Consider the following 27,536-nt stretch of genomic DNA (forward strand, 5'->3'; position numbering starts at 1 on the left):
ACAAAAAAATTTTAAGTTTTGAAAAATGGCTGCACCTGCACCGCGCACGATAATGGATTTTTTGCAGCTTGAATATGCCACTGCATCCTCTTCCACTGTTTTGCCTTATGATGAGTTTAATTTCATAATGCAGCGCAGGAGAATGTCGTTGCTACCCGAGTTCTACGGGACGGAATCTGAGTGCCTTTATCAGCACCTAGCAGAGTTTAAGTTAACCTGCAACATGTTTTTCTCATGCTAGAGCTGACAAATCTACTAGACTGAATTTATTTCTTGCTACTTTGCAGGATAGGGCACTGATTTGGTTTCATTCCTTGAGACCGCACTCTATCATTAATTGGACTGATATGGAGCATGAATTTCTGCATGTGTTTTGTTCCTCACAGAAAACTCAATTTTTGCAGGAACAGATTCTTAATTTTGTGCAGCACGATGACGAGACATTTAAGGCTTGCTGAGAGCGATTCAAGGATCTACTAAGTATTTGTCCACATCATGGGTTCGACTCATGGAGGTTAGTTGATTGTTTTTATACTACTCTTACCCCTGATTGCAAGTGTTTTGTCCAGACTATGTCTAATGGAGAGCCCGTCAGCGAGGATCCAGATCAGGTATTATCATTCTTTGATTACTTAGCTGAAAATGTCCCACAGTGCAACACACGATACAATCAGGCACCCATGACTGCACATCCTATCAGCACAATTAGTGGTGGTAATGCATATGAACCACCAAACTGCCCGGATATTCCTCCGCCTCAATACCAGCCACCACAGATCTCTCCGAGCTGTACGTCGTCAGAAGTTCTGGAGGATAGCATAACTCAGATGGCGAGCATGCTCCAGCAGTTCATGCAAACTCAAGTCGATCATAATAATGAATTGCGGGACACCATTAATGCGATAAGCACACAGTTGGACATCTTAGAAAATGAGGAAACACTGGCAGAACCTTAGCCTAGTTCTCAAGAGTACCAGCAACCGCAACAACAAATACATGATATTTCTCTTGAGACAGCAGAGGCCACCATCACCTTCAGTAGCGAGAAAGACGACCCCCAATCTGAAATGCTCATCGTCGGACAAATAGTTGTCCCAGCACCGGAAGTTACGGCTGAAATAGATGAATTCAAAGAAAAATCAGAGGAAACGAGCCCAAAAGCGGAGCATTTAGTTGATGAGGAGACTGATACTCATACGGAGTACCAACCTGTGGTATCTCATACTCCGAGCTCAGAAACCGTGGAACCGTCACTCCCACCTAAATCAAATGTTAAGGAGCCTAATGTGGAGGTAGACTCTTGCAGTGGTATGATGATATGTACACCCGATAAAGAGGGTGACCAATCTAGTGAGCATATAATTTTCAAAGAATCAGGTAAAACCTTTAATGTTAATGCTTCTGAAGAACTGCAGGTAATTATTCCGATCACTTTCTCTCAACCGTTAGTTCGTAAAGAAGCACATTTCCTGGACACAATGTTGAATAAAGACCCTTTCTTGTCAAAACAAGAGGGTCGACCTGCACACAACTTGTTTGGTATTTCAACACGCCTTAATTCATTTGAGGTTGATTTTCGTGCAGGTATGACGACTGATCGATTGTGGTGGCTCAAATTTGGAGACCCGCCGATGCAATTTATAGACCTGCGGCCACCAGACGAAATTCCTCCAAAGCCTCCGCCAAGACAATTGTGATGTTTTTCTTTCCCTTATTTTCCTTTTATTTTATCTTATTTTATTTTTAGTTAGTTTTCAGGTCTATTTTCTCGTAGTTCGATTTTTGTTTTCCGTTATTTCGCCACTCAGGTACGCCTTATTTTTCCCGTGCACAGTTTTTTCTATTTCCCCTATGCTTTCACATTGAGGACAATGTTCCACTTTAGTTAGGGGGGATGAGCATTCGCATGTGACACTGTGCACGTACACGTACTAGGTTTAAAAAAAAACAAAAAAAAATCAAAAAAATCAAAAAGAAAGAGAGAAAGAAAGGAGGAGCACTGAGGAATTACATTGCACTATGTCATGCTTAACACTTTGTATACCCTTCGCATACTTGCATATAACTTATGAATGACACACTTGAGTCAATCATGCGTAGTTTCTCTTTATATGATCTTATGACTCCATGAAGAATTGATTGGTAGTACATTCGTGTTAATTTGACTATATAATTTCCTGTATTTATACGGCATCTCATGAGGCTGAATAAACACATTCACGTGATTCATTGCACTTAGGGTTTCCTGTGAGCACTGAGAGAGCACCCGTGGAGACTATAACACCTTGTGAGATATCCTTGAGCTATTTATCGTCCTTTTGAGCGTTAATATCAAATCAGAGTTCATGGAACTCAATTCTCTTTTTCTGGATGATTCCTTTGTACACTAGTCTTTATTTTTGATTTGCTAGCCTAGAAGTGACACCTAGTGGGGAGATAGAAACTTAGGTCTTGTAGCCTACTCAAGATGTGAAGGCTGAACCACCCCTAGAGATAGACTTAATTCATGAACTTCTATTCGAGCTCAATTCCCATTGATGGTATGAAGATTACAAAAGAAGTGTTAATATTGTCCTTATTGATCAAGAAAAGACACAAAATGAAGAATGAGAAAAATAAAGAATAAGCAATACACATGCGCATGAAATGAAATGTCAATGCCGGCCCAAATACATATCACAAAAAGTCAAGGACGACACATATTTTCCACGTATGAAGATGCTTCAACCGTTTAATGCCTCAGATGTATTCACGATAAGTTTGTGAATAAGTTGATCTAGGGTGGTCTCGGTTGGATATGGCGAGTAGGTGAGAAGATGCTAGGGTGAAGGACCCAACACCTCATAGATAGGCTAGATCCTTTCAAGACTAGTCCACTCCATATACTTAGCGTTGTTCCTTTTAATATGTGGGATGTTTGATCGCGACACTCCTCCTCACATATGACGAGTGAACCCATTTTCTTTGAGTGTTCTTGAGGGTATACCAGTTAGGCTGAGTCAAAGCGACCGTTCTGTAGGTGTCCACTGGCTGTACTGAGTCACACACATCACACACACCTCGAGAGTTTACCTGTTTATATTTGAACTTATATGATTGCATTAACTCTGAATGTGCCACTGATTAACTTCATGTGAGTATGCTACTTTCAAATCACATATAAACGATGAAACTTGCATGAGTGACGTGCTTCAAAGTCGTGTGCATTGAATATGAACGAGCTTGTGTGAAATTCAGTTATGTTCTTGTATGTGAAGTGGTATAGTTATATCGCATGTGCACTGATTTCATGATCATCAGAGTATGTAGTTCTAGACACCACCCTGAGATTCATTCACGTCATTTGCTAGAGACTAGCAAAACGTTAGTTGGGTGGTGTGATTACGCGCCGAAACTGCGTAATTGGACGTTTAACCCGAGCTTTACGGTTTATATTTTTAATTAAATGTCAAAAATTATCCAATATTTTAATAAAATGCCAAAATCATCATTCTTGAACTTTATTGCACTATTTATGAGAATTTGGTAATTTTTTGTTACAGGAAAATTCCCTGGAACCAAAACCAATACTTGTTCGTATTTCGTGCATAACTTTTCCGTCTGAGCTCCGATTGAGACAATTCAAATTTTTGGAGAAAGAGGAAAGGATCATCTACAACTTTTGTGTTTTGAGTTTCATGAGATACGGGTTCCAAAAGAGCAGAATTTGTGACGAACAGAGAATAAAAAAATACAACAATTCGGGTCAAGTTGCTGGGTCAAGTTGGTTGGATCCGGGTCCTAGGGCAGCTTCTTTCCTCCATCCTATTTAATTCCCTTTTCTCCCCTGCGTAGGGTGTGCCTCCAGCACCCTTCTCTCTCCCTCAAACTCTCCCTCTTCCCTTCTCTTTCTCCCTTACTTTGTTTTCTTTCTTTCTTGTTCTCTCCCTCTTTGTTGCTTTCTTTTCCTTTTATCCTCTTAGCTTCCTGCCCAGTCTTTTTCTTCTTCTTCTCTCCTTCTTCCTTTTTTGCTGTTTCTCTTGCCTTTCTTCTCCTCTCTGCTCTTCCTCTTTCCCTTGTGTCTCCATAGCTTCAGGCCTGCAAACCGTGAGCCATCACAACCACCACAGTAGCTTGCAGTAGAACTCTCCATACAGCAGAATAATCAGCAGCAACCCCTGCACAGCAGCCCCTTGCTGTTTGCACCACACGCAGCAGCCTTCTCGTCCAAAACCAGCAGCCCCTTGCTGGCCACGCACCAACAAACCAGCCGTGTGTCTTTGCAGCTGCAAAAAACACAAGCAGAGCAGCCCCCTGTTCCTCCACAGCAACCCGTGAGCATCCGGCCACAGCACTGCCTCCTCTCCAGCCGCAACACCAGCAGACCCGAGCATGCCAGCGGCTGCAGGAATTTCACCAACACACAGCAGTGGCCAACCATTATATGCAGCAGACACGAGCACCACACAGCACTGCCACGGCCAACACAGCCACGCCCCAGCCCCCATGGCTCCCCATTCTCCTCTTTTCCTTCCTCTTCTTCTTCTTCTTCTTCTTCTTCTTCTTCTTCTTTAGTTTGTTTTTTTCAATTCTACTTCTCTCCCCTTGTCTCTCTTCCTTCCCTTTGTCTTTCCTCCCTCACTCTCCCCCTTTCCTCTGTTTCTCTTGGCCTCCTCTGCCCTCTTGCAGTACGGCCAGCCTCCTCCACCATCTTCAGCAGTCCCCAAGCACAACAGAACACTAGCCGACTCCATAGCAGGATCACCAAAGCGCAGCAGCAACTTCACGGCTCCGTGGATTTGTTTCTCTCTCTCTCTTTTCCTTTCTTTCTTTCTTTTATTTACTTTTCTTTGAATCTTGGACTATTGAAGAAAGTTTAGTTTTTTTTTAATGTTATTGGAGTTTTCTTTCTTTTTGTTTAAGTTGAGTAATGTTGAGTATTTCATTATTGTTAAATTAATCTCTTTTTTTATCTAATTGATAGTTATTTTAATTTAGCATTCTTAATTAAATTCAGATATTTTTTTGCCGAAATTCGATTTAGTTAGGGTCTATGATTAGTAAAGGTTGTGTTTTTATTATGTTCCGTTATTGTTTATGTCTTTTAAATTTCCATTGAGTTCATGTTTACATTTAAATTGTGAGTCTTGATTTGATCTCTTAATTGTACTAAAGGTTCGATTTTTAGTAGATTTGGTTTTTTTTTTAGTGTGTGTCTAATTTAGTTTCCATTGTGTGTTTTTAATTCCATGTTCTAGGTTGCCATTTTTAATTAATGCGTGTCCCAATGTTTCCTTGAGTAGATTAGAGTTTCCGTTTTTGCTCTCAATTTCATTGCATGCTAGGTTTAGAGTTTTGTTTGTTTCGTGTTTAAATTGTGATTGTGGTTGCGTATTTTTAATTCCATGTTTAAAGTTTCCATTTTTAGTTAGTATGCTCTAGTGTTTCCTTAAGTAGATTAGGGTTTTTTATTATTGTTATTTAATTCCGTGCGTGCTAGTTTTAGGACTTTAATTTGTGTTTTCATTTAAGTTTCCACAATCTTGAAAACCCGAATCTAAACCGAGTTCAGTGCATTTTTGTTTTCGATTGGACGAACGTAAAATCTGATATTAAACGCATTCCCTGAGGAGACGATCTAGCCTTTGGGCTTAATATTACACGACAGAACTCCTATACTTGGGATAGCTTTCGAGCTGCTCATTTTTCGAGTGAGTCAGAATCACCCTATTAATTTAACATTTTTCAGGTGAGCCAGTTAGGCGAGCAAATCAGGCTCGCGGATAGAGAGTGTTTGATTATTCTGGTTATAGGGTGAGTTTTTTACAGAGTTGTGTATATTTTTGAGTAGATGATGCTGGAGGGATATTTTTGTATGGCTATAGTCTGTATATACTGGGTTCTGGTATTATATAGTATATATGTGAATGGTTGTATGATATGTGTGTCTGTTGCTTAGGGATGGATGTGAATACACAGATATATATTTATAAATTAAAAAAAAATGGTATGAATTTTGGGGGTGTTACAATTCACCAGTATCCAATCCCCATGACCTACCCTTAGTACATCAGTAAAACAAGCTCCTCAACCTGCCAGTGTCCTACCCCATATAAACGACAATATGACGAGCTCCTCAATCTGCCAATGTCATATCATGATTTGTATCTAGGCAATATAACAACTTCCTCATGCCAACGTTATATTGAGATGCATACGAATAACCACACCAATTAATTCACACAGACGCATTAATGCATTTCCACACAAGAATCCAACAGATCAATTCATTTCTCACACAGTATCCCAACAGATCAATACATTTCCACACAGGAGTAAAACATAACAATTTATTCATCATGTCATAATCATTCCAAACATCCTCACATGCAAACCCAAATGCCATAACAATTTATATTCAATTTATTAAGAAAAATTATCCCCTTGTCACACGAATTTAATATCATATGCAATTATCCCAAATTTAAATCTTAAACAAAAATCATCATTTTTCCAGTAATCAGGCTATTCTGAAAATCATATAGATAAATAATAAATTTCATATACTCGTAAATAACTAGTTCACCTTAATAAAATACTGATATAATTTTTATTCCCCCTTACCTGATTCCCTGAACCACGCCTGCAGGGCTCCCAAACTTATACCCGCGAGGCTCACCCGAACCCTGATTCAATCAAATCAACCACAATAAAATATTAGTTTAACATTTCTTAATTTACAATAATTAAATACCAACTAATTTCTAAATAAACCCATTTATCATAGTTTTGGGGTTATTTCCACAACGACCCCACTAGAAATTCGCTCCGCTAGATTTGTAGAGAATCATCCCTAGATTCTCGTGGTAGTGTCCGATTGCCCATTTGGCTTAAAATTTAGAAAAAATTGAGATAAGAATGAAAATTTGGCTTACCCCAGGAGATATGCTCATGCTACTCCTATGACAAATCCACTTTGGTAGATATGTCTGTGGCGGAGAATAGAGTTCGGTGGTATTTTCGGATTTTCAATTGGTCGAGAATCCGCCGCGAAATCATAAAAATAAGAGGAGTGGAGAACGTGAGCTGAGAGAATTTCTTTTTTTCTTTCTTTTCTTTTTCTCTTTCTGTCCGTGCCAGCGTGAGTTGTCTTTTTTTTTCTTTTCTCTTTCTACTTCCTGTTTGCTTCCTTAGCCTTTAAGTTTCCTTTTTCCTTTTTTTTTTTTTTCTTTCCTTTATCCTTACTTTAACCTTTTATATATACTTATATATATATATATATATATATATATATATATATATATATCCAAAATCCTCAAATTTCTTAATTTAATTAAATTTCTTAATAATAATTAATTAATTAATAATAATAATTTTTTTAATTAATTAATTATTTATTATTATTATTATTATTATTATTATTATTATTATTATTATTATTATTTTGGATCGTTACAGCTATAGTGTCCGTACTTGTGACAATTGTAGCATTGAATGTTTCTTTTGTCTACGTTTGGGCGGTTATTGTATCCCCTCTTCTTCCTTGTCCTCTGCCTCGTGAGACATAGTTCTGTTGATTTCGTCCTCCTCTAGTGGAACCTCTTCCGCCTCTGCTACCTCCTCTAGAGTCAAAGTTTCCAGAATTTCTTCCACGAGATCCTCGACCTCGTCCTCTTCCTTTCTGTGACGTCCCCCCTTTGTCGTATCTATCTACAGTGAGGGACAACTTCATTTGGAGGGCTTGCTCCAATGCTTTATCATCACTCCTTCTGTTGACTTTCTACTCATGGGCTTGGAGTGAGCCCACAAGTTCTTATACGGACATTGTTTCCAAATCTTTTGTTTCTTCTAGGGTCACAGCTATATAATTATATTTTGGATCTAAAGATCGCAAAAATTTCTCACAAATTCTCTCGTCATTGAGAGTCTCTCCATTTCTTCTCAATTGATTTGATACTACCATTACTCGTGTATAGTAGTCAGCAATAGATTCAGTAGACTTCATTTTGAGAGATTTGAACTCACCTCGTAATGTCTGAAGTCGAATCTTTCACTTTATCTGCACATTTGTGTGTTCGATGGAGAGAGTCCTAAACTTCTTTGGATGTCTTGGTAGAGGTGATGATTTCAAATGTGACATCATCAAGGCCTTGGTAGATTATGGACTTCGCCTTGCAATCTTTCTTTCGATCGGCTTGCAAGGTTGTTCTTTGAGCATCCGACATAGCTGCTTCGGCTTCCTTTGATGGGCTTTCTCTATACCCATCTTCCATGACATCTTGAGCACCTAGTAGGGCTCTCATTTGAATAGACCAGTTGTCATAATTCTCTCGGGTCAATTTTGGAATGACTGATTGGGTAGTACCGTTAGCCATCAAATTTAACATATAAAACAGAGAGATGGGGGTTGATTTTGGAAAATATGATGCCACCAATGTGTTCAAAAGGTCGAAAAACCTTAAGAATCGGTTTTGGGTTGCAAAGAACCGGTCCAAAAAACACTAAACCAGCTACAGAAATTTTTGGGTGGTTTTTAAAATGCCCAGTTTATTTTAACAGCTGTTTAACGTCGTTAAGGCTTACCATTAGTCTACATGGTAGCGTCTGCGTGTGCCGCGTGTCGGCGGCTGGATGCGGGTCGGGTCTTGGGGACGAATCCGAGTCGCAGGTCTCTGGCCAAGTCGGATCTCGCCAACCAGGCGAAGAAGACGCGTGTGGGCCGCGTGGGGTGCGTGTCGCCGGCAGTGAAAGCTTCATCAGTGCGTGCGGTGCGTGGTAATGGCGCTGAAACCGTTGGAGGCACGTGTAAGGGCGTATGGAATTTCCCGGAGTCCGTTTGAGACGTGGTTTTCACCGTTGGAATCTTCTTGAGTCTAATTTCACAATGGTAGGCTTAATTTTGGATTTTGAGCAACTTCAAATCTATGAGAAAATTGAATTTTTTCTCTGTTTGGCGGATATCAGTATTCCCGGACGCTCTGATACCACAAATAGGTGGAGAGGGACACTCAGTCACTAGTTGTGACTGAAACTCAGTGAGAATAAATGCATAATAATAATATATTTCAATCTCAAAATGGATACAGAGAACTTCAAATTAAAACTCTCTCTCACGCTCACTAGCTTTACACTCTCAACACACCACATCCTTCATTGCACACACACACACATCTATTTATAGTAAATCATACAACAATATAATCAACAATTGTGGGAATTAAACTTCAACGGAGGTGGGCTGGTAGGTGGAGTAGGTTGTCTGCCAATCTCCAATGTCAACAGAAACGGCTGCCGACGAGTCAAGTTTAATTTTCAACAAGCAAGAATAACAATGTAAAGATTTACGTGGTTCGACAATGCCTATATCTACGAGAGCAATCGACAAAGTTTCACTATGACGTTAGTGTCAAAGAACATACAATACAATCACTCTTACAATGATCTTATTCTCTCTGAATATACCCAAAATTGTATTTTGATAAACACTTTGGAGGTTTCCCTCCAAATACCTAACCAACTTAACATTCACATTGAAATTTTGAAAATTTGTATTGGATTCCTGAACCAAACCATCGACTGATTTGGCCAAACCGTCGAATGTTTCAAACAAAATATAAATTTTCTGAATTCTAGAGCCAAACCCTCGACTGACTTAGCCAAATCGTCGATAATTTTCCTGCTGCTCAACACATGTGATTTTTCACTATGTCTTCTTCCTTGTTTATGCAATTCATCAAGTATATGAGCCACGAAAACATAACAATCTCCAACTTGGTGAGTATACGCCCCTTAGGAGAACCTGACACTACAAGAAATAAGGTTATTAGTGATTGTTCTAAACTGTCACTAATACTCAAAAAATCGTCACTAATAGTATTAGTGATGGTTTTCTCTGTATTAATGATGGTTCTAGCTTTGTCACCATATCTGCGTATACTAATACTTATTAGTGACGAAATATTCAAACCATCACTTATAGTGGAGTAATAGTGACGGAAGAAAACTGTCACTAATTGTAGAGACTTGAAGGAATTATGTTAGTTAAATAATAAAAGGAGAAAGAAAGGAAATTAAAAAGGGGGGGTCACAGTAGGACCTCAACGCGTTCGTCGATGAAGTGGCTTATTGGGATCGTCGACGGAGACACGTCTTGTCGACAAGCAGATTCGACGAGAAATAAGTGTTCGTCGACGAACTTCCATCGCGACCTCGTTGATGAAGTGACGTGTCTCGTCGATGAAAGTCAGTGTGTAAATAGCCTAAACTCAAATTTTCTGTAGAATTATGCGCAGAAAACCCTCTCTCTCTCTCTCTCTCTCTCTCTCTCTCTCTCTCTCCTATTCATCCCCTCCCCCTTCTCTCTAAGATTTTGGGTCGGATTCTTGCCGGTTCAACGATCTGAAGCCACCACGACACTCTTGGGAAAGTTCTCTTCAAGTCTGCTGGAGGGGATCGTTGGTAGGGCTAACTTAAATTCCATCCCAAATTCAAGGTAAGACTTTTTAATTAGTATTTAGCTTTTCCATAGTTGTAGAAATGTAGTACTTGAAGAAATACTAAAATTTTGTTCAGGGAGATATTATTTTCAGGGTGTTGAATGGGGAACCCTGCAGGTGTAGGACTAGATACTGTAGGAGTGTTTCAGTAGTTAGGTAAAGGAAATATGCTACGCTAGGAATTTTAGAAAATTTATCAGAAAATTTTTATATTTATTAGTATTATTATTCAGTTTTCTAGAATTTTATTATTATTATGTTAGGAAATGAAAATTTTAAAACATGGGATTTAATTACTTTATTGTGTGGCATAAGTTTATTATAGTTCAGTATGGTATTTACACAGTTTTACAAACATCATGTTTTACAGCTTATTAGCAGGAAAATATTGATATCAGTTTTTAGAAAATATGATTTAAAGTAATATTCAGAATGTCATGACTTCAAATCCACAACACTCAGTTATTCAGCTTATTCAATTATTCAGTCAGAAATTTAGATTATGTAGAGCAGTAAAGATGTAATAACCCAAGAATTTCTACAAGACTCATCGACGAACACAGGAGTCGTTGATGAAGACCCATTTCGTCAATGAGAAGATATCGAGAGAGGGTTTAAAGAAAATTGAAACTCATCGATGAGGGTGCGGGTTCGTCGACGAATCCAGCCCTATAAATAGCTGAAACTCGAATTTTTAATTAAATTTCAGCGCAGAAACCCTTCTCTCTCTCTCTCCCCCCTACGACCCCCTCTGTAGTGACCCGAAGAATAATAACATTTTAATAATAAGAGAAAGGGAAAATAGATACAGAAACAGAAGGAGGCCGTAGACTTCGTCAACGAACGCTCCGCATTCGTCAACGACATTGCATTTTGGAGATAATATTAAATAATCATAATTTCAGAAATTTGCCAGGCTTCGTCGACGAACACAGGGTTTCGTCGACGAAGGTCTTTAGAAGTTCGTCGACGAACACAGGGCTTCGTCGACGAGAAAATACCGAGAGACGATTCGGGCTTCTCTGAATTTCATTGACAAATACAGGGCTTCGTCGACAAAATTACTAAGAATTCGTCGACGAAGTGACGTGGCTCATCGACGAATCTGACCCTATAAATAGCTAAAAACCGGGATATTTCTCATTTTCACCGTGCCTCTCTCTCTCTCCTACGCCTCTCTCTCCCTTCTCTCTTCGTTTTCGGCCCCACCAGTCGCAGGATCGACGATCCGAAGCTACCACGACGCTCCTGGCGGAGTTCTCTGCAAGACTGCCAGAGCGGATCGTCAGGAAAATAGAGTTGGATTTCATCCCAAATTTAGGGTAAGACCTTTTAGTCTCTTTTTGGCCTTGTGGTAGTTATGATAAATGATGTAGGTAGAAAAATACTGATGTTTAGTTCTGACAAATATCGTTTTCAGGGTGTTGTATAGGAGGCCCTGCGTGTATCGGGCTAGAGTACAGTAGGGGCTTTTCAGAGTTAAGGTAAGGAAAATATGATATGTTAGGAAATTTCTAAATATTATACAGTGTATTTATTTACAAAAATTATGTATTAAAGTATGGTGTGGCTTGTAAATATGTATGTAGTACGGGGATATGTTTTACGAATTGTAGTTTCATGATTTTTATGAATTTCAGTACCATGATTTTACTGATTTAAGTGCTATGATTATGTGAACTTTAGTACCATGATTTTACGGATTTTAGTACCATGATTATACGAATCTTGGTACCATGATTATACGAATTCCAGTATTACGAATATGCAGTTCCATGTTATGATTATTTAGATTTCAGTACGTTATGCAGCATCATGGTTATTATAATTACTTCAGAATCATGGTAAATCAGATAGATATGTATAGAAATATATTATATGATATCAGACCCTGTTGGACTTGCAGCTACAGAGCACGGTACCGTTGCTACAGATATTATGTTACTTTATGAGTGCAACCACCTATTCAGATAATATGTGGTACGGTCGACCACCTAGGCCCTTGAAGAGGTTAGGCTCCCCATTCAGATATGGGTTGAGGTAGGCAGGTCAACTGATGGAGTATAGTGATTTATTTCTGATTGGCCAGTCAGGGTAAATCCAGCCTACGGGCCGCACAACCTCGTCATAAGGGACATGTCATGACACAGATAGCCACAGGGAACAGTTTCAGTTAATATTACTTACGTATTGATTTACAGAAACAGGGATCCTACTTATATACACTAGAAGTATTTTGAATTATAACCATAATACTGATATGTTAAGCAATAAGGAAAAGGGGTGGTATACTTTATTATTTGTGTTGTACTTTTGTACTCAGTTATTTATGTTTATATGAAACAGATTTCATGATATATATAGTAGCTCATTTTCCACACACTAGTAATAGCATATTTCTTCTTACTGAGTGTTGGCTCATCCCAGTATTGAAATATTTTTCAGGTGATCCAGGTAGGCAAGCAGACCAGGCTCACAGATAGAGGGGCATCTGTAATGCCTTGTCAGAGAGTGAGTACATTTTTGGGGAGTGTTTTTGTATATCCCACTATAGTTGAGGGAATTTTTGAAAAACAGTTATATGTGTATATTTTGGGGAAAATGGTAGTACTCTGGTATTGGTTTTGTATTGTATATAATGGTTTATGGTTATGTTTGTATGACTTCTGCTTCCTGCTGCTTAGGTTAATACTATGGTATCAGAGTATGATATTTGCTATTATTAAAAAAAAAATCAATTTATTAAGTAGGTCGTTACACCCTCCCCTTCTCTCTTCAATTCTGGCCCCATTTCTCACCGGATTGAAGATTTAAGGCCATCACAACGCTTCTGGCGAAGTTCTCTACAAGTCTGCCGAAGTAGATCGTGGAGAAAGTTGGTTTGAAATTCATCCCAAATCTAGGGTAAGGCATTTTATTCAAATTATGCCTTCTTTGTAGTTATAAGAAATGTTGTAAGTAAGAAAATACTGATGTTTTGTTCTAGGGGATTTTGTTTTCAAGATGTTGAACTGGGAACCCTGCGGGTATAAGGCCAGAATTTAGTAGGGGTTTTTCAGAGTTAAGGTAAGGGAAATATGCTATGCTAGCAATTTTTAATATGTATACAGAATATTATGAATGAGTGTTTCAAGCATATATATATATATATCAGATTATTTTCCAAAGAATTATGAATATTATTTTTATAATAGAATTACAGAAATTGAGCATGAGACTATGTTTATTCAAATGTGTGACATGAATTTATTACAGTACCCTATATATAGATTTTACAGTGTTATAGATATACAGATATTCAGATATTTTAGAATATTAGAAATGAATGAGACTTACAGTATTTTTAGAGAAAAACATGATTTCTAGACCATAACACTCAAACAGATTATACAGTGATAGCATCAAGATGCTACAACAGATATACAAAGTATATAGATATTATATACAAAGCACACAGATATTATATATATAAAGCATACAGATATTATATACAGAGCATACAGATATTATATATAGATACTTTCATACAGACATTACAGATAGTACAAACAGAAAGCACAGATAATACAGATAGATAATATATATATTTCAGTTAGATATCTCAGATAATACAATTCAGAAATATAGTGTTATGGTTGTTTTTGAAATCATGTTAAAAGTAGCAAGATGAGTATATATTTATTTATGTATACAGTATCACATGATATCAGATCCCTGTGGAAATTACAGGCAGATATAATTACAGCAAAGCACGATACCGTCGTTAGTTTCAGACACGTGCAACCACATGACTCAGATAGTATGTGGATTCCTTCTAACCGTGCTAGGAGAGATTTGCAGTCTCCCTAACATGCTAGGTTGAGGTAGCCGATTAGACAGTGACAGAGGTTTGAGATAGCCCGGAGTGATTGCAGTGGACCAAGATCTACATAGATCATTACAGATTGGCGGAGGATAGAGATTGACTTACTTGGAGGGCCGACCAGAGTAAGTCCAGCCTACGGGATGCACAACCCCATCATGAGGGGATATATCATGATATACAGATCTCAGGGTAAAGCAGAAGTTCCTATGTACAGATATATCACACAGCAGCGATTTATATTATTATACTAGCAGTATCTTCAAATAGCAAACTCAGACACACAATCATATTTTAAAGATCACATGATAGATAGATATATTCTGTACAGTTTATCAGTTTTCTCAAATTACAGTATTATTTCAGTATTTTAACTATTTAACTCAGCCGCCACACACTAGTAATAGCATATTTCCACTTACTAAGCGTTGTCTCATCCCAATGACTAATTATTTTTTAGGAAATCCTGCTAGGCGAGCAGATCAGGCTCCCGGTTAGAGATTGTCTTGAGCTGCCCTAGTTGGAAGGGTAGGTATGTTGAGATATCAGAATTTTGGGCTAGTTTCCAAATTGTAGTGACGTCACTGGGTATTTTGTGTTGTAAATATATTACAGAACTTTATAGTTTTCTGGTATTGTATTGTACTTAGCAGTTCCCAGTTTTATGTACCGTTGCATAGTTATGTATGATAGGCAGAGTTTCCTTAGTGCTTTTTGGGCCTGAGATGTTATTAGTAGTTTTTTAGACAGATGACATTTATTATATTCAGAGAGAAAGGAAAAAAATGTTGAATAAATAGCAGGTCGTTACAAAAGATGTTATGGTTATTTCTATATCATGGTAAAAACAGTAAGATAAATGTATATATCAGTATTAAATAGTATTAGACCCTGTGGAGATATTCAGTCAGATCCAGACAGCAGAGCACAGTATCATTGCTATTTCAGATTAGAGTGCAACCACATATCTTAGATAATGTGTGGATTCCGTCTAACCACGCCAAAAGAGATTGCAGTCTCCCCAAAAAGTTGGGTTGAGGTGGCCGGTTATACGAGATAGAGTAGGTGTATGCTCAGAGAGACTACAGTAGGCCAGATGGTTGATAGAGATATGGATTGACTTGCCTGATAGGCCAACCAGAGTAAGTTTCGCCTACGGGCCGCACAACCTTGTCATGAGGGCTTAAATCATGACATTTAGTTCCCAGGGTATTATTATTATTATTATTATTATTATTATTATTATTATTATTATTATATACACAGATACACAGTGCAGCAGCATTATTATTATAATATTAGAATTATGTGTGATTAGAGAACTCAGATATCCAGTTGTATTTTAAGCTATAATAAATGTGATTTGTACAACTATACTAGACTAGAAACTTTACAACTTTAGTACTAAATTAGTAATTTAAATGTGTAACTCAACTGCCATACACTAATAATAGCATATTTCCTCTTACTAAGCGTTGTCTCATTACAGTGACTTACCATTTTTCAGGTGATCCAGTTAGGCGGGCAGATTAGGCTTGCGGATAGAGAAGTTTTTGCGTTGCCCTTTCTAGAAGGGTAGGTGTTTCTGTGGTGTCAGTGGGTTGGGGGTAGATCCCAAAATTTTGATGATGTCACTGGGTATTTTGGGATTTTTAGGTTTCTGGTATTGTATATATTTTTTTACAATTGCATGTTTACTGCTGCTTAGGAATGAAAAAAATTTCCTTCCCTTACCAAAGCATTTTTCAAGTTCAGATTAGACTTCAAAAACTCTACAAAATAGTCATTGGATGTAGCATTGTCCAATGTTATGGAAAATAGTTTCTTGTCTATATCCCAATTCACCAATAAGTCCATGACTTTGTTACTAAGTGCTAGACCAGTGTGTGGAGGAGGCATGCTTGAAAAACTCAACACTTTCTTCTGAAACTTCCAATTTTTATTCACAAAATGTGCAGTTAAACATAAATATAGCCATCAGTATTTAATGAAGTCCATAAGTCCGACGTAAGAGAATTTCTACTAGAATTATTCAACAGAAATTCCCGAATGTGCTTTTTTCCTTGAAAAAACCCCTCATAACATCAGCTTTTGCAGTATTTCTTGTCACAAATTTTTTCTCTAGATTTAATTCTAAAGCTCATTCATGAATTCTTTCATACTCAACAAAATAAAAGGGCAAATTGTGTCTCACAATTGCCATTGCCAACTTCCTACGTTGTACAACTTGATCAAGTTTTCGTGTATGCAAAGACAACTTTCCATCACCTTGACTAATTAGCATTTGTTTCAGATAATTGTTTTTCTTTCCCATGCATTTTTTTATATGACAATGTAAGTTTGATGTCCCAGAGTTCTTACTATGGTAGAGATATTTCTTAGGACAATACTTACATTGGGCATATTGTTTATCTCCACTTTCAATCAACTCAAAATCTGTCCAAATACTAGATGTTTTTTTCCTAACTCTTTTTACCCGTGGAGTTGTTTCGTTTGTGGGTTCTATGTTCGATGAATCTAGAAATTGAACTTCTTCTTCGCTCATTTCATCATTTTGATCAATTGAATTCGCTATTGATTGAGACATTTTTTTTCCTAAATCCTTGTAATGCACTGTAAAAAATTAAGAAATGGGATTAAATATTTTCATTTTAATCTTCACATTATCAACATTTTTATTTCAGATTTTCAACTTTAAGAATCTTGAAATATATTTTAAAAGAAAGAAAAAAATTTACAATCATCTAGTTTATCATAAAAATAAAAATAAACCACAACTTCTCTTAAAATAAAGGTAAGACATGCTTGGCTGCGCTCTCTTAGCCATCTTTGGTGGGCAGAAAATCCACGCCCCATTATCTTGCAACTTATATATTGCAAGTCAAACACCTAACAAATAACTGTCGTAAACTATATCCAATCTATACACCAGTCCAATCTTGCCAAACAAATACACCCAAAGAGAACTAGGCCTATAATAGCCTAGAGTGGATGATTTTGCTTTCCTGGGTAGCAAATAGTTTATGAAAAAAAGAATTCTATATTTTGAATTCATTTTTCACTTTCCTCAGCAACCAAGCATAAGGCAATAAACCACAAAGTTCACTCATTAGAACATTCGCCAAATACAATATATTGCATCAATTGTACACCAAACCTAAGAGTCTAAGACGAACTCTGCAATTCCAATCTTACGATGTAATACAAAAAAGGATGTTAAATTTTTTATTGAAACAGAAGATATCTGAAGCATGAACATACCGATGTCGTGCCAGAACCGAATGACAGATTTATTAGATCTGTAGAAGAACTGAAGAAGAAGAAGAAGAATACTTACAAAGGCCAAAGCGTATTCTGTTTCTATAGCAAAAGCTCCTGTTGGTTCAAAGCCTGAATGGTTCACAACAAACTCACGAAAGCCAAAACTAAAGGTTGAAGGGTCTCCATCTCTCACTCTCTCCTCTCATGTTGGCTCTCTGAAGTCTGAATAGAGACGCTCACGGCTCGTCACGCTGAAGAGTCGAAGAGGGCAGTGCTGTAGGCAGACTGGCAGAGGCAGAGGCAACTAGGGCTCGAATTGAATAGGGGCTATCGGGCTGGACTGGGACTTAGGAGTGGGAGGGGCTGAAGCAGTGAGGCGCTAAGCAGGGCATGTGGGTAGTGGGCCGTGTGGGCACATGGGGAGTGGGCTCATTGGACTGGCTGGGTTAAAGGGTTTGGGCTGTAGCCTGTTGGGCTTTCCTGAGTTAATATTGTAAGCGAGTTTGCAGATATCCGTCAAATAAACCCAACCCGACCCGCTAAGAGGGCGAATATGAAAATAAAAAATCATATTCGGCTCATTTATCAAACAGATAATTATAAATCGGTTAAAACGGATCGGATACGATTCGAATTAATAGATTTTTATCCATTTTTCCTGGTCTACCTGAGCTGATCATTAACCATTTTAACTTTTTATTTTCAATTATTTTCAATTTGACCAAGGTTGACAATCTTCAAATTTTATTTCTATTATCGAATTTTTTAAAAAATTTATATACCAAACGACTACCAAGTCCTAGCATGCTTTAAAGCCAACCAAACACAAGTAAAACTAGTCACCGACTCGCTCACCCGACCCCACCTTTTTATTTTTCTTTTTTATTCGTTAAACAGATTACGGTATTTGTTCTCGATCTCGCTCTCTCGTTCATTCTCGCAACTTGATTGCTCAGGCTCATCCGACTGTAGGGCACTCGTCGAAACCCTAATCTTCGGATCAGGTAGGTTCTTGATCCGATCTTCGTTTCTATCGATCTCGAGTTTTTTTCTTTGTCTCTTCTTAATTTCGATTCACGGTGTTTGTTTTTGTTTGAACTGTGGCTTCTATACTCCATGGATTAGATCTCTGCTCTTCAAATTATAGGGCTTTTGTTCTGTATGGTGTGTTTTCTGCTTGGGTTGGGTGGTTTTCATTCATCGTTTGAAGATCCCTCTAAAATTTTCTTGTTCTTTTCTTCTTGGTTTGGCTGCCGAGAAGGAAGGGAAGAAAATTAAACAAACCTGCTCCTTTCTGGTTTTTTGTTCTTTTTTTGTTTTCGAAACATAGGAATAGAAAACCCACTCGATTACGGTTGTTTACTTTTGTTATGATATTTTTATAATCGACTGTGATAGGAGTTATGTGTGTTTGTCCTGTTTATACTGTTAATTTTGATTATTCTGGTCTAATCGTTTTTTATATGTAATTGTCGTTGTCGTTCATTATGTATTTTTTAATCCTTGATAAATCTGAACTAACTGGCGTTCTCTTTGCTAGTTTTGTTTTATAATCGAGTGCCATAGGAGTCATTACTATTGTCTTTTATTTTACAAGAATCTCATATATTCTATTATACATGCTTACATAATAGTAGGTTTTTTTCACTTTCATATTATTTGATTCTGGTCTTATTTGGGGTTTCATACCTTCAAGCTGTTGTCTTTGTAATATCCCCAAGTCTGCTCGTGTCATTAATTTTTAATCGGGAAAAAGTAATAAATTTTTTTTTTTAAAAAAAATACTTCGGAAGTGTTAACAATTTTGTTGTGAAACTTATGTTCTTGAGGCCATTCCATGCGACAGCAAAAACTGAGACAGGATGTTCTTCATTTCTTCTAGCTTCAGCAGTGAGATATTGTATTTCTTGATGTTGGATTTGTCTTTTTCTTGGTATTTGTATACACGAAATTTCTGGAATCTTTTGCTCATGGAGTCTGACAATTTTTAGGGACATGTTATTTTTTCACTTTTGATGTTTTCAACATTTGTGTCGTGCAGTCATTTGTTTACTCATTATGTCCTGCTTTGATTTTATGTAAGTTGGTGGTTTCCTCTTGTTTTCTGTGATATGATTTTTTTTGGGTATATTTCTACATAAATGGATGTGTTTCTTTGGTTGTTAGTGCTGGCTTCTCTAGAAATTTCAGCAACAAGTGGTGATGATAGCTTGCGGTCTCTTGCAATGTGTGTGTGTGCATGTCTCTGCATAATTTGAATTGCATTTGTTGCATAGGAAATGTTTCTTTTAAGCTGCAGTGTTATGATTAGAATGGTTTGATAGTATATTAATATGTGGATATTATGATCTGAATTCAAGTGGTAAGTATGCAAGAGTATGGACAATTTGGAGTCTGTCCACCATCCATGGTTCCAGTAAGGTCTATTATCAGTTATCTTGTGACTGCATATATAACCGTTTCTTTTATTTGATGATAGTTTTTAAAAGGCTTAAGGCACTATAAGGCACAAACATCTCTTTGAGCTTGCACTAGGCAGCAGGTGCAAAGTAAAGCATACACCATGGCAAAGTAACGTAACCATAGTATGCATATTATGTGGCCTTGAAAGAAGAGAGGGAGAGTGCTTTTTGTTTGGAGCATAGAAAGGGAGGATACTAACCGGAAAGATTGAGAGAAGATGAGGCCAAGGCTATGGCTGATGTGTGTGTGTAGAGAGAGTGAGAGAGAGAGGAGGATGAGGGGGAAAAAAAAGGCTTCACTAGGCTTCTTTTAATTTTTATCCTTTTGATTCTCTGCATGGCTTTAGCCCATATGTTGGATTTTGCACTAGTGTATGAACCCAACAGTGAATCAAGCAAATAAATAAACAACCCAGCTGCCCAAACATTGCAAAGGCGTCTCAGTGGACCTTCTGCCCTAGAGGGCCTGCTCGAAGATACTTCACCAGGTCTTCAGGCAGAGCCTGGAAGCTGTGCCTGGAAGCTGTGCCTTGCTCTGTTTTTGCGCTAAGGCAGGCTTTTTTAGCCGCTTTGGATTTAACTTTGTATTTTCATTTTGTGTTTTGTCGCCTAGACAATATGTGTTTTTTATTTGCCAGTTCGGGACTGCTTTTAATAAAAGTTGGTTGTTGAAGCTTTTCCCAAGTTTTTAAGTAGCACGCACTTCCCACCTATTGCATGATATCTTATAAGTACTTTTAATTTCAAAGATGGTCCCAGTTGGCCCTAAATTATTATCATTGCTGAGGATATTTATTTGCATTTTCCTTTTTAACCCAGGTCTGAGCATTCTGGTTGTAAGGTTCCTTCAAAGTCCATCAGCCAATTTTCATGTCTGAACTCGACCACCAGATTCCTACCACTTTTGGTATGCTGGCTTGTTTACTCAGCATATAGTTTAATGTGTTTATGAATATACTTGCTGTCTAATTATTTTTCATTTATGCATGTAAAGTATGGTAAACCTTTTAGATACCTATTCACCCCTAATTGAATAGAGAACTTATTGGTGTGCTATTTTGGTGCTTGGGTGCTCCTTTATTTGGAGTTAGATCCGTTTGCCGAGGCAAATGCTGAGGACTCAGGCGCTGGGTCAAAAGAGTATGTGCATATTCGTATACAACAACGAAATGGTAGAAAGAGCCTGACAACTGTGCAAGGGTTGAAAAAGGAATACAGCTATAACAAGATACTCAAGGACCTCAAGAAGGAGTTTTGCTGCAATGGTACAGTTGTTCAGGACCCAGAATTAGGCCAGGTGTCCTTTTAAAACCAACCTAATGTGTACTTTCTTCGTTCTTGTTTATGATGTTTTATGTCGGGTTTTAATTTATTTTGCATGCATGCAGGTTATCCAACTTCAAGGCGATCAGCGGAAGAATGTTTCCACCTTTCTTGTTCAGGTAATTGTTAGGTTGTGGCTGGTGATTGTATTCGTTGAAATTCTATGCATTGTGTATATGTGTGTATATGTTATTTTTTGAGGTAACTTAATCTCTTAAGAGTCTTTTTGAAAAAAAAAAAAAAATTCCCTTGGTGCTTGTAAAATTACGTCAAACTTACCCTGTCAAAATTATATGGACTATGGCTCTCTCCAGTGAGCTCAAGGCCTGCCAAATGGTAGCTTTTCTTTTAACTTCACTGGTACTGATTTTTCTAGTTCTTTAGTAACCAAACCGTCTGCATTTTGTGATAAGGGAACATTGAGATCGGCTGTTTTTGTGTTCTTGTTTATATTTTTACTTTTGTTGTGCTACAGTGGAAGCATGTTGTACAAAATGCGTTTGTTTACATACTGGTTTTTTGTTTTTGTTGTAAAACTTATCTTACATAATTTTCAGTTGGGCCAATCTAGTCTTACAACTATAAGATCTAGAATTACAAAATTTTCAATTAAAATTGGAACAAAATGAGCATGTGAATTGAAAATATAATGGAAACAAATTTCCCATAAAAATTTTAACGTCTAAATTCATAGGAAATATAATTAAAAATTTATTTTATTTGTATCATTTTTAATTGCCATTGCCCATGGAGAACTAAATCATGAGTTTTAAAAATATAATACTCATAATTATTTCCAGTTTTATTATAATATTTTGTAATCTATAATCTTTTGCCATTTTTTAATTATTCAAATTATTTTTGGAAATTTTTATTTGATTCAAGGATGGAAATAGATTCGAGTTCTTTTTAATTTGTTTTATTTTTGAAAATATTAACCACACAAGTGGCTAGTTTTCAACTTTCAGTTATTAATTCTAGTTTTTAGTGTTTTTCATGTGAGGGCCCTGGGTTTTTTAGATTGCTGATTTTTGCTTTGTGTGGAGAACAGGCGGGAATTGTGAAGAAGGAACATATAAAGATCCACGGGTTCTGAGTTGTCGCAAGTCTTTCATCCTCCAAAGAGTTGCATATGCTGTTTCCGTGCAGATCATGCTGCGTCTTAAAACTCACTCCAGAATATAGCGTTGCTATAAATACTCTCCCCCTTTTATCTTATTGTGTAGGACACATGAAAACATTTGCTTGTAGGGTGCCTTCTTGTTTACTGCATTCGATGTAATGTGTGATGATTATGGGTAATGTGATGGTTTTAATATCTATCCATAATAATATGGTTATAGACACGGGTCTCTTGCTCCATATCTAACCCTTGCATTATAGCCATTTGCCTGGTCGCTGCACCGGAAAGTATTGTTTGAATTAAGTTGACCCAGTTGGGGACTTTGATAAGCGGCCACTTTGCATGCTCAAAACTGCTTACTGTATTGAGGGAATCCGCGAGATAATTTATATGATCATCGTGGTTGAGGTCAGCCTGGTAAATCAGCGTTAGAATCCACGGAGCGGATTGGATTTGGGTAATATAACTGGAGGTGGATAAATGGGTGAGAAAATTATAATATATATATATATATGTGTCTGACTGAATTAAGTTATACATTTTATGGTGGTTTGAATTAAATAATTCATGACAGATCATACCATATTTAGATTCAGGGGTGTGTGGGGTTGTGTTTGTTGAATGTTCTCCATTCAATCAAGTTTCTTTGAATGCCTATTCTACGTCTGTAATGCATTTGCTGCGTTGTCAATGAAGCTAACGCCCCACAAACCCTCCACTCTTTTCTTGGCATAAAGGTTGTTCATATGAATCATATTTGGAAGATCAGAAATTATATTTTGCATGAAAATGTGCTGCCTAGATCTGTATAGTGTTTTACGGAATTCTTGTTTGATGCCAAAAGAGCTATTCATTGTATACTCTTAATTATTTCATTCAATATGCATTAAGAAAGGAATATGCATTTTAATGGTAAAATTTGAGAATAATTATTCATTATCTATTTTTTTTATCGTGGACTCATAAAAAAGTTCACATTGTTATTTTTGCTTTCTAGTAATAATTTATTTTTTTAATATAATTAATTCTAATTAGCTTATTATAACTAATTTATTTCTAAAAATAGACATTTCGTGAACTAAGCCTTACCTTAGTATTTACTTCGCCTCTATGTTAATTATTTTGTTTAATTCTTTTAAAAGAGCAAAAAAAAAAAAAAAATGCTTCTTTCATGTTTTTTTCATTTTTAAGAATAATTTTCAAGCTTTAAATTGGAGCTTAAACATTAAAATCACTAACTCATGATTCTTAATTCTTCCTTACACTGAATTAGTCAAGTTGTATTTTGAGCTTCGGTCCTCCTTGACATTTTTGAACATATGAAAATAGATATTGTTTGGTAGAATGAATTTTGAATTTTAAATTTAAATTTATGTAAATTTTGATAGAATTCAGTTTAATTTTATGTCGCCTTTCATACAAATGCACAAAAATTGGAATTCAAATTTCAAAGCTGAAATTAATTCAAATCTGAAATGCAAGCCTAAAGGAAAGGAACAAAATTTATGGAAGATTGATTTGTTATTGGTATCTCAATATCTTTACAATGCAGTGATAAAAATAAAAATAAAATAAAAAATACTGAACATGTTAATAGAGAACTTCAAAAGAAAAAATGACCACAATGGACTCCAATTTCCAAACAATTTTTAATTCCTACTCTCCAACAAAAGCACACTATTAAAACACAACCTTTAGAAAAAAAAAAACTAAAAGAGAAAAGCTGCTGTAATGAAAGAAAAAGAAAAATGTCCCTCGTTAATATCAATGTGACCATTCTGTTCACAGAGAAAACAGCTAAAAAAAGGTTCTCTACGAGAGTCAATCATGGGGCCGCAAACATCCAGTCTTAGGATGAGGATTAAATTTAATACACCCAAGTCACCAACCGTTCCACGCTTCCACGACCCTCCACCCCCTTCTCAACCACCATTCTCCTTTCCCTTCCCACCTTCCATTCTTCAATCTCCCTCTCTATTAATACTCCTCCATTCCGTCAACAGCTCTCCCCACCGGTTCTTCTTCCACTAACGAATTGGGAATTTCCCTCTGTGCTCTCTCTCAGTAAAAAATGCCAGACTTTGATCGCTCTTCCGATGATGATACTTCTGTGGATTCGAGAGGTACCTTCCTTAATTTCCACTGTTACTGTGTAGTGTAGCGTGTGTGTGTGTGTATATCTTAATCGCAGAGTGTCCTTCTCTTCCTCTGATACTATTATTACTGATTAAGACCCCGCGCTTCCACTTTTACACCATTTCTTTTTCATTGTCACTCTTGCGTGAAGAAATAATGGTAAGAAAAATAAGAGTTGAAATTTCACCACAACTGGGCGAAGAAATTAAAGATTGTTCCTGCTCAATATCTCGTCAGCAGTCAAGCCAAACAATGACTACTCAACTATCTTCTGTATATAAAAAATATCCCATCTCTCAACCTGCAGATTTTCTTGTACACGAACCAATTGGGTAGCAAAGCTTGTTTCTTGGGCTAGTCTTCTGATCAAGGAAAATGAAATACTAATTTTTGCCTTCGGTATCTCCGCGGGTCTCTGTTTGCTTTTTATATACGACCTTAATTCGCGCGCGCGTGTGTTTATGTGTTGTGCGCAGATGACGAAAGTCAAAATTCTGAGCTTCAATTTTCAGAAGATGAGGAAACTCTTGTTGTCAGAATGTTTAAACTGGTCGGTGAAAGGTACTTAATTGGTGTCTCCTCCGTTTCGTTGTTTTTGTAGTAATAGTGAGCTGATTGTGTGGATGGAGATTTTGATGCTCAGGAACTCTTCTTTTCTGATCAGATGGTCTCTGATTGCTGGGAGAATCCCCGGAAGAACAGCCGCAGAAATTGAGCTATACTGGAATTCAAGAAACTCAACCAGCGGATGAAGCACTAGAAGACGAAATTCGTTACCTTAAGATTTGTATAATACAGACTTTATGCTTTTTGAGCAATTAGGAAAACTGGATCATCCATCTACTATGTGTGAAACTCAAAAGAGCGCAGCTTCAGGAGTTAGAGATATGATTTGCATAGAACCCATAATAGAGTGGCTAGTCCAATTCAGAGCACATGTTTGTCAACTTGAAACGACTAGCCTGGAACAAAACTTGGTGTTTTGGTGTGCTTTACGAAGTTGAAAACTAATACGTGAAGTAATTTTGTTTTTGTTTTTTTTTGTTTTTGGTTGCCTGGGAAGAAAAGTTGGTGTGTAATTTCAGAAATATGAAAAGATGTTCAGTCCTTTTTTGTGTTTGCAAACTTTGAGGGAAGTGTGTTTTACATTTTTGTGTTTGCAACGAGCGAATGAGTTGCACATAAAAAACTACCTAATACACGAAAGTAGTGTTCCAAGATTAAGGGTCAATTTGGTATTATCTTTGTTTTTTTATTTTTATTTTATATTTCTGCAATAAAGAACCAAATTATGAAAATAACTTTATATAAATCGTTTATTTTCTACTTCTATTGTCAATTTTTATTTTTATTTTTAAAAAATAAAAACTAATTCTTATAAATTTTAATTATTTTGACAACTTATTATCAAAATAATATAATATTTAGAATTAATTTTTTAATTAAATCAATCAGTTTATATATAAATTTTAATTTAATATTAAAATAAGTGATCGTATGAATTTAAATTATTATTAAAACAAAAACATGCATAAACTTCAATAAAATAAAAATAATAACAGGCATTAAAAATATTTTATTGTTTTTAATTATCTTGTGTCCCTGTACAGTGATTTGGAATATAATAATTAAATAAAATAATTTTTATTATAATATTATAATATTGTTTATTTTGTACTTTATTATTCTAATCAATTTTTTATAATTTTACTTTATTGAAAAATAAAAAATAATATTACTTAATCAAGCTTTTAATTTATTTAATTTTATAAATATTAACCAAACAAATGCCTATTTTTTATTTTTAGTTTTTATTTATAATTTTTAGTTTTTCTTTTGATAATATTTTACAATTATACCAATCTATTTCCTAAATTAAAAGCTAAGTCACCTTACTCCTTTAACATTTTAGTATAAAAAATAATTATTAAATTTTATAATATTTATATATGAAATAAAATGACACAATGAATAATCATAAATAATTTTTTAAAAGACTTTCAGTATAATTACAATGTCTAGACTTTGAGAAGTCTCAAATTAAAATCATATACCATGTAAAAAAGAATTTAGAAGTGGAGATGGATGCCTCATACGAAAACTTAAAACATTAAAATGGTCACTCAAATTTTTCATAGACTTACATATGTATATAAAATAGCAAGGGTGACAAAATGGGTCGAAACCCGATAGGTGACCCGTGACTCATCCGTTTAAATCAGATTTGGGTTTTATATAAGTTAACCCATTTATAAGAGAATCAATTTGGACCCGACCCATTTATTAAATATGATAAGCGGGTTTGGGTCGGGTGACCTGTCTATGACCCGTTTAAAAATAAAAAATAGTGTTTTTTTATTTAAAAAATATCATTTTATATAAAATATTAAAATAAATAAATTATATTTTTTAAACAAGTGATCCGTTTATTAAACGAACAAGTTTGTGTTTACTTAGTAGTCACTCGTTAATAAACGGATCAACCCAAATCTGAATCCAAACCCGTTTAATCACGATCCGTTTATGAAAATTATATACTAGTATAAGAAAATTCTACCAATCACTTGCTCCACACATGAAATTCCACGGATTGGTGTGTGATAATATCGGAATCCCTTACCATAAAATCTATTGATTCATGCTTTGAAAATATCTAATATTTATTTGACCCGATTTTAAAAAAAGAAAAAAAAAAACCCAATGTAACTCCACACAAAATTTTAACATCGTCCAGACCCAGGGCATCTAATAGACACAAAAGAAAAAAATCTACAAGAAGGTTTGGAAACTAATGCCAAGTAAACGCCAATGCACTTGACACTTTTCCATCATTATTACCTTTTTTTTTTTTCCATTTGATATCGGTCAGGTGTCCTAAGCTGCACCAGACTTTT

At 36.2% G+C, this 27,536-nt stretch overlaps 2 protein-coding genes across 3 annotated transcripts; both read left to right on the forward strand.

Annotated features, from left to right (window-relative positions):
- Window positions 1–18,402: 18,402 nt before the first annotated feature.
- Window positions 18,403–22,745, forward strand: LOC131145502 (protein translation factor SUI1 homolog 1). Of its 2 annotated transcripts, XM_058094639.1 has the most exons (5): window positions 18,403–18,602; window positions 20,880–20,967; window positions 21,152–21,357; window positions 21,449–21,502; window positions 22,435–22,745. In XM_058094639.1, exons 2-5 carry the CDS (start codon window positions 20,931–20,933, stop codon window positions 22,477–22,479), a joined length of 342 nt encoding a protein of 113 aa, XP_057950622.1. In that variant the 5' UTR covers window positions 18,403–18,602; window positions 20,880–20,930; the 3' UTR covers window positions 22,480–22,745. The 2 variants fall into 2 exon arrangements, with proteins under 2 accessions (XP_057950622.1, XP_057950613.1); XM_058094630.1 differs by having other exon boundaries at window positions 18,442–18,602; window positions 21,449–22,745.
- Window positions 22,746–24,295: 1,550 nt separating this feature from the next.
- On the forward strand, window positions 24,296–25,749 carry LOC131145512 (MYB-like transcription factor ETC1). Its single transcript, XM_058094652.1, has 3 exons — window positions 24,296–24,629; window positions 25,119–25,203; window positions 25,307–25,749. Exons 1-3 carry the CDS (start codon window positions 24,578–24,580, stop codon window positions 25,392–25,394), a joined length of 225 nt encoding a protein of 74 aa, XP_057950635.1. The 5' UTR covers window positions 24,296–24,577; the 3' UTR covers window positions 25,395–25,749.
- Window positions 25,750–27,536: the final 1,787 nt, after the last annotated feature.

This window comes from Malania oleifera, chromosome 1 (genome assembly GCF_029873635.1).
Source record: "Malania oleifera isolate guangnan ecotype guangnan chromosome 1, ASM2987363v1, whole genome shotgun sequence".
In the NCBI taxonomy this organism is placed as follows: domain Eukaryota; kingdom Viridiplantae; phylum Streptophyta; class Magnoliopsida; order Santalales; family Ximeniaceae; genus Malania; species Malania oleifera.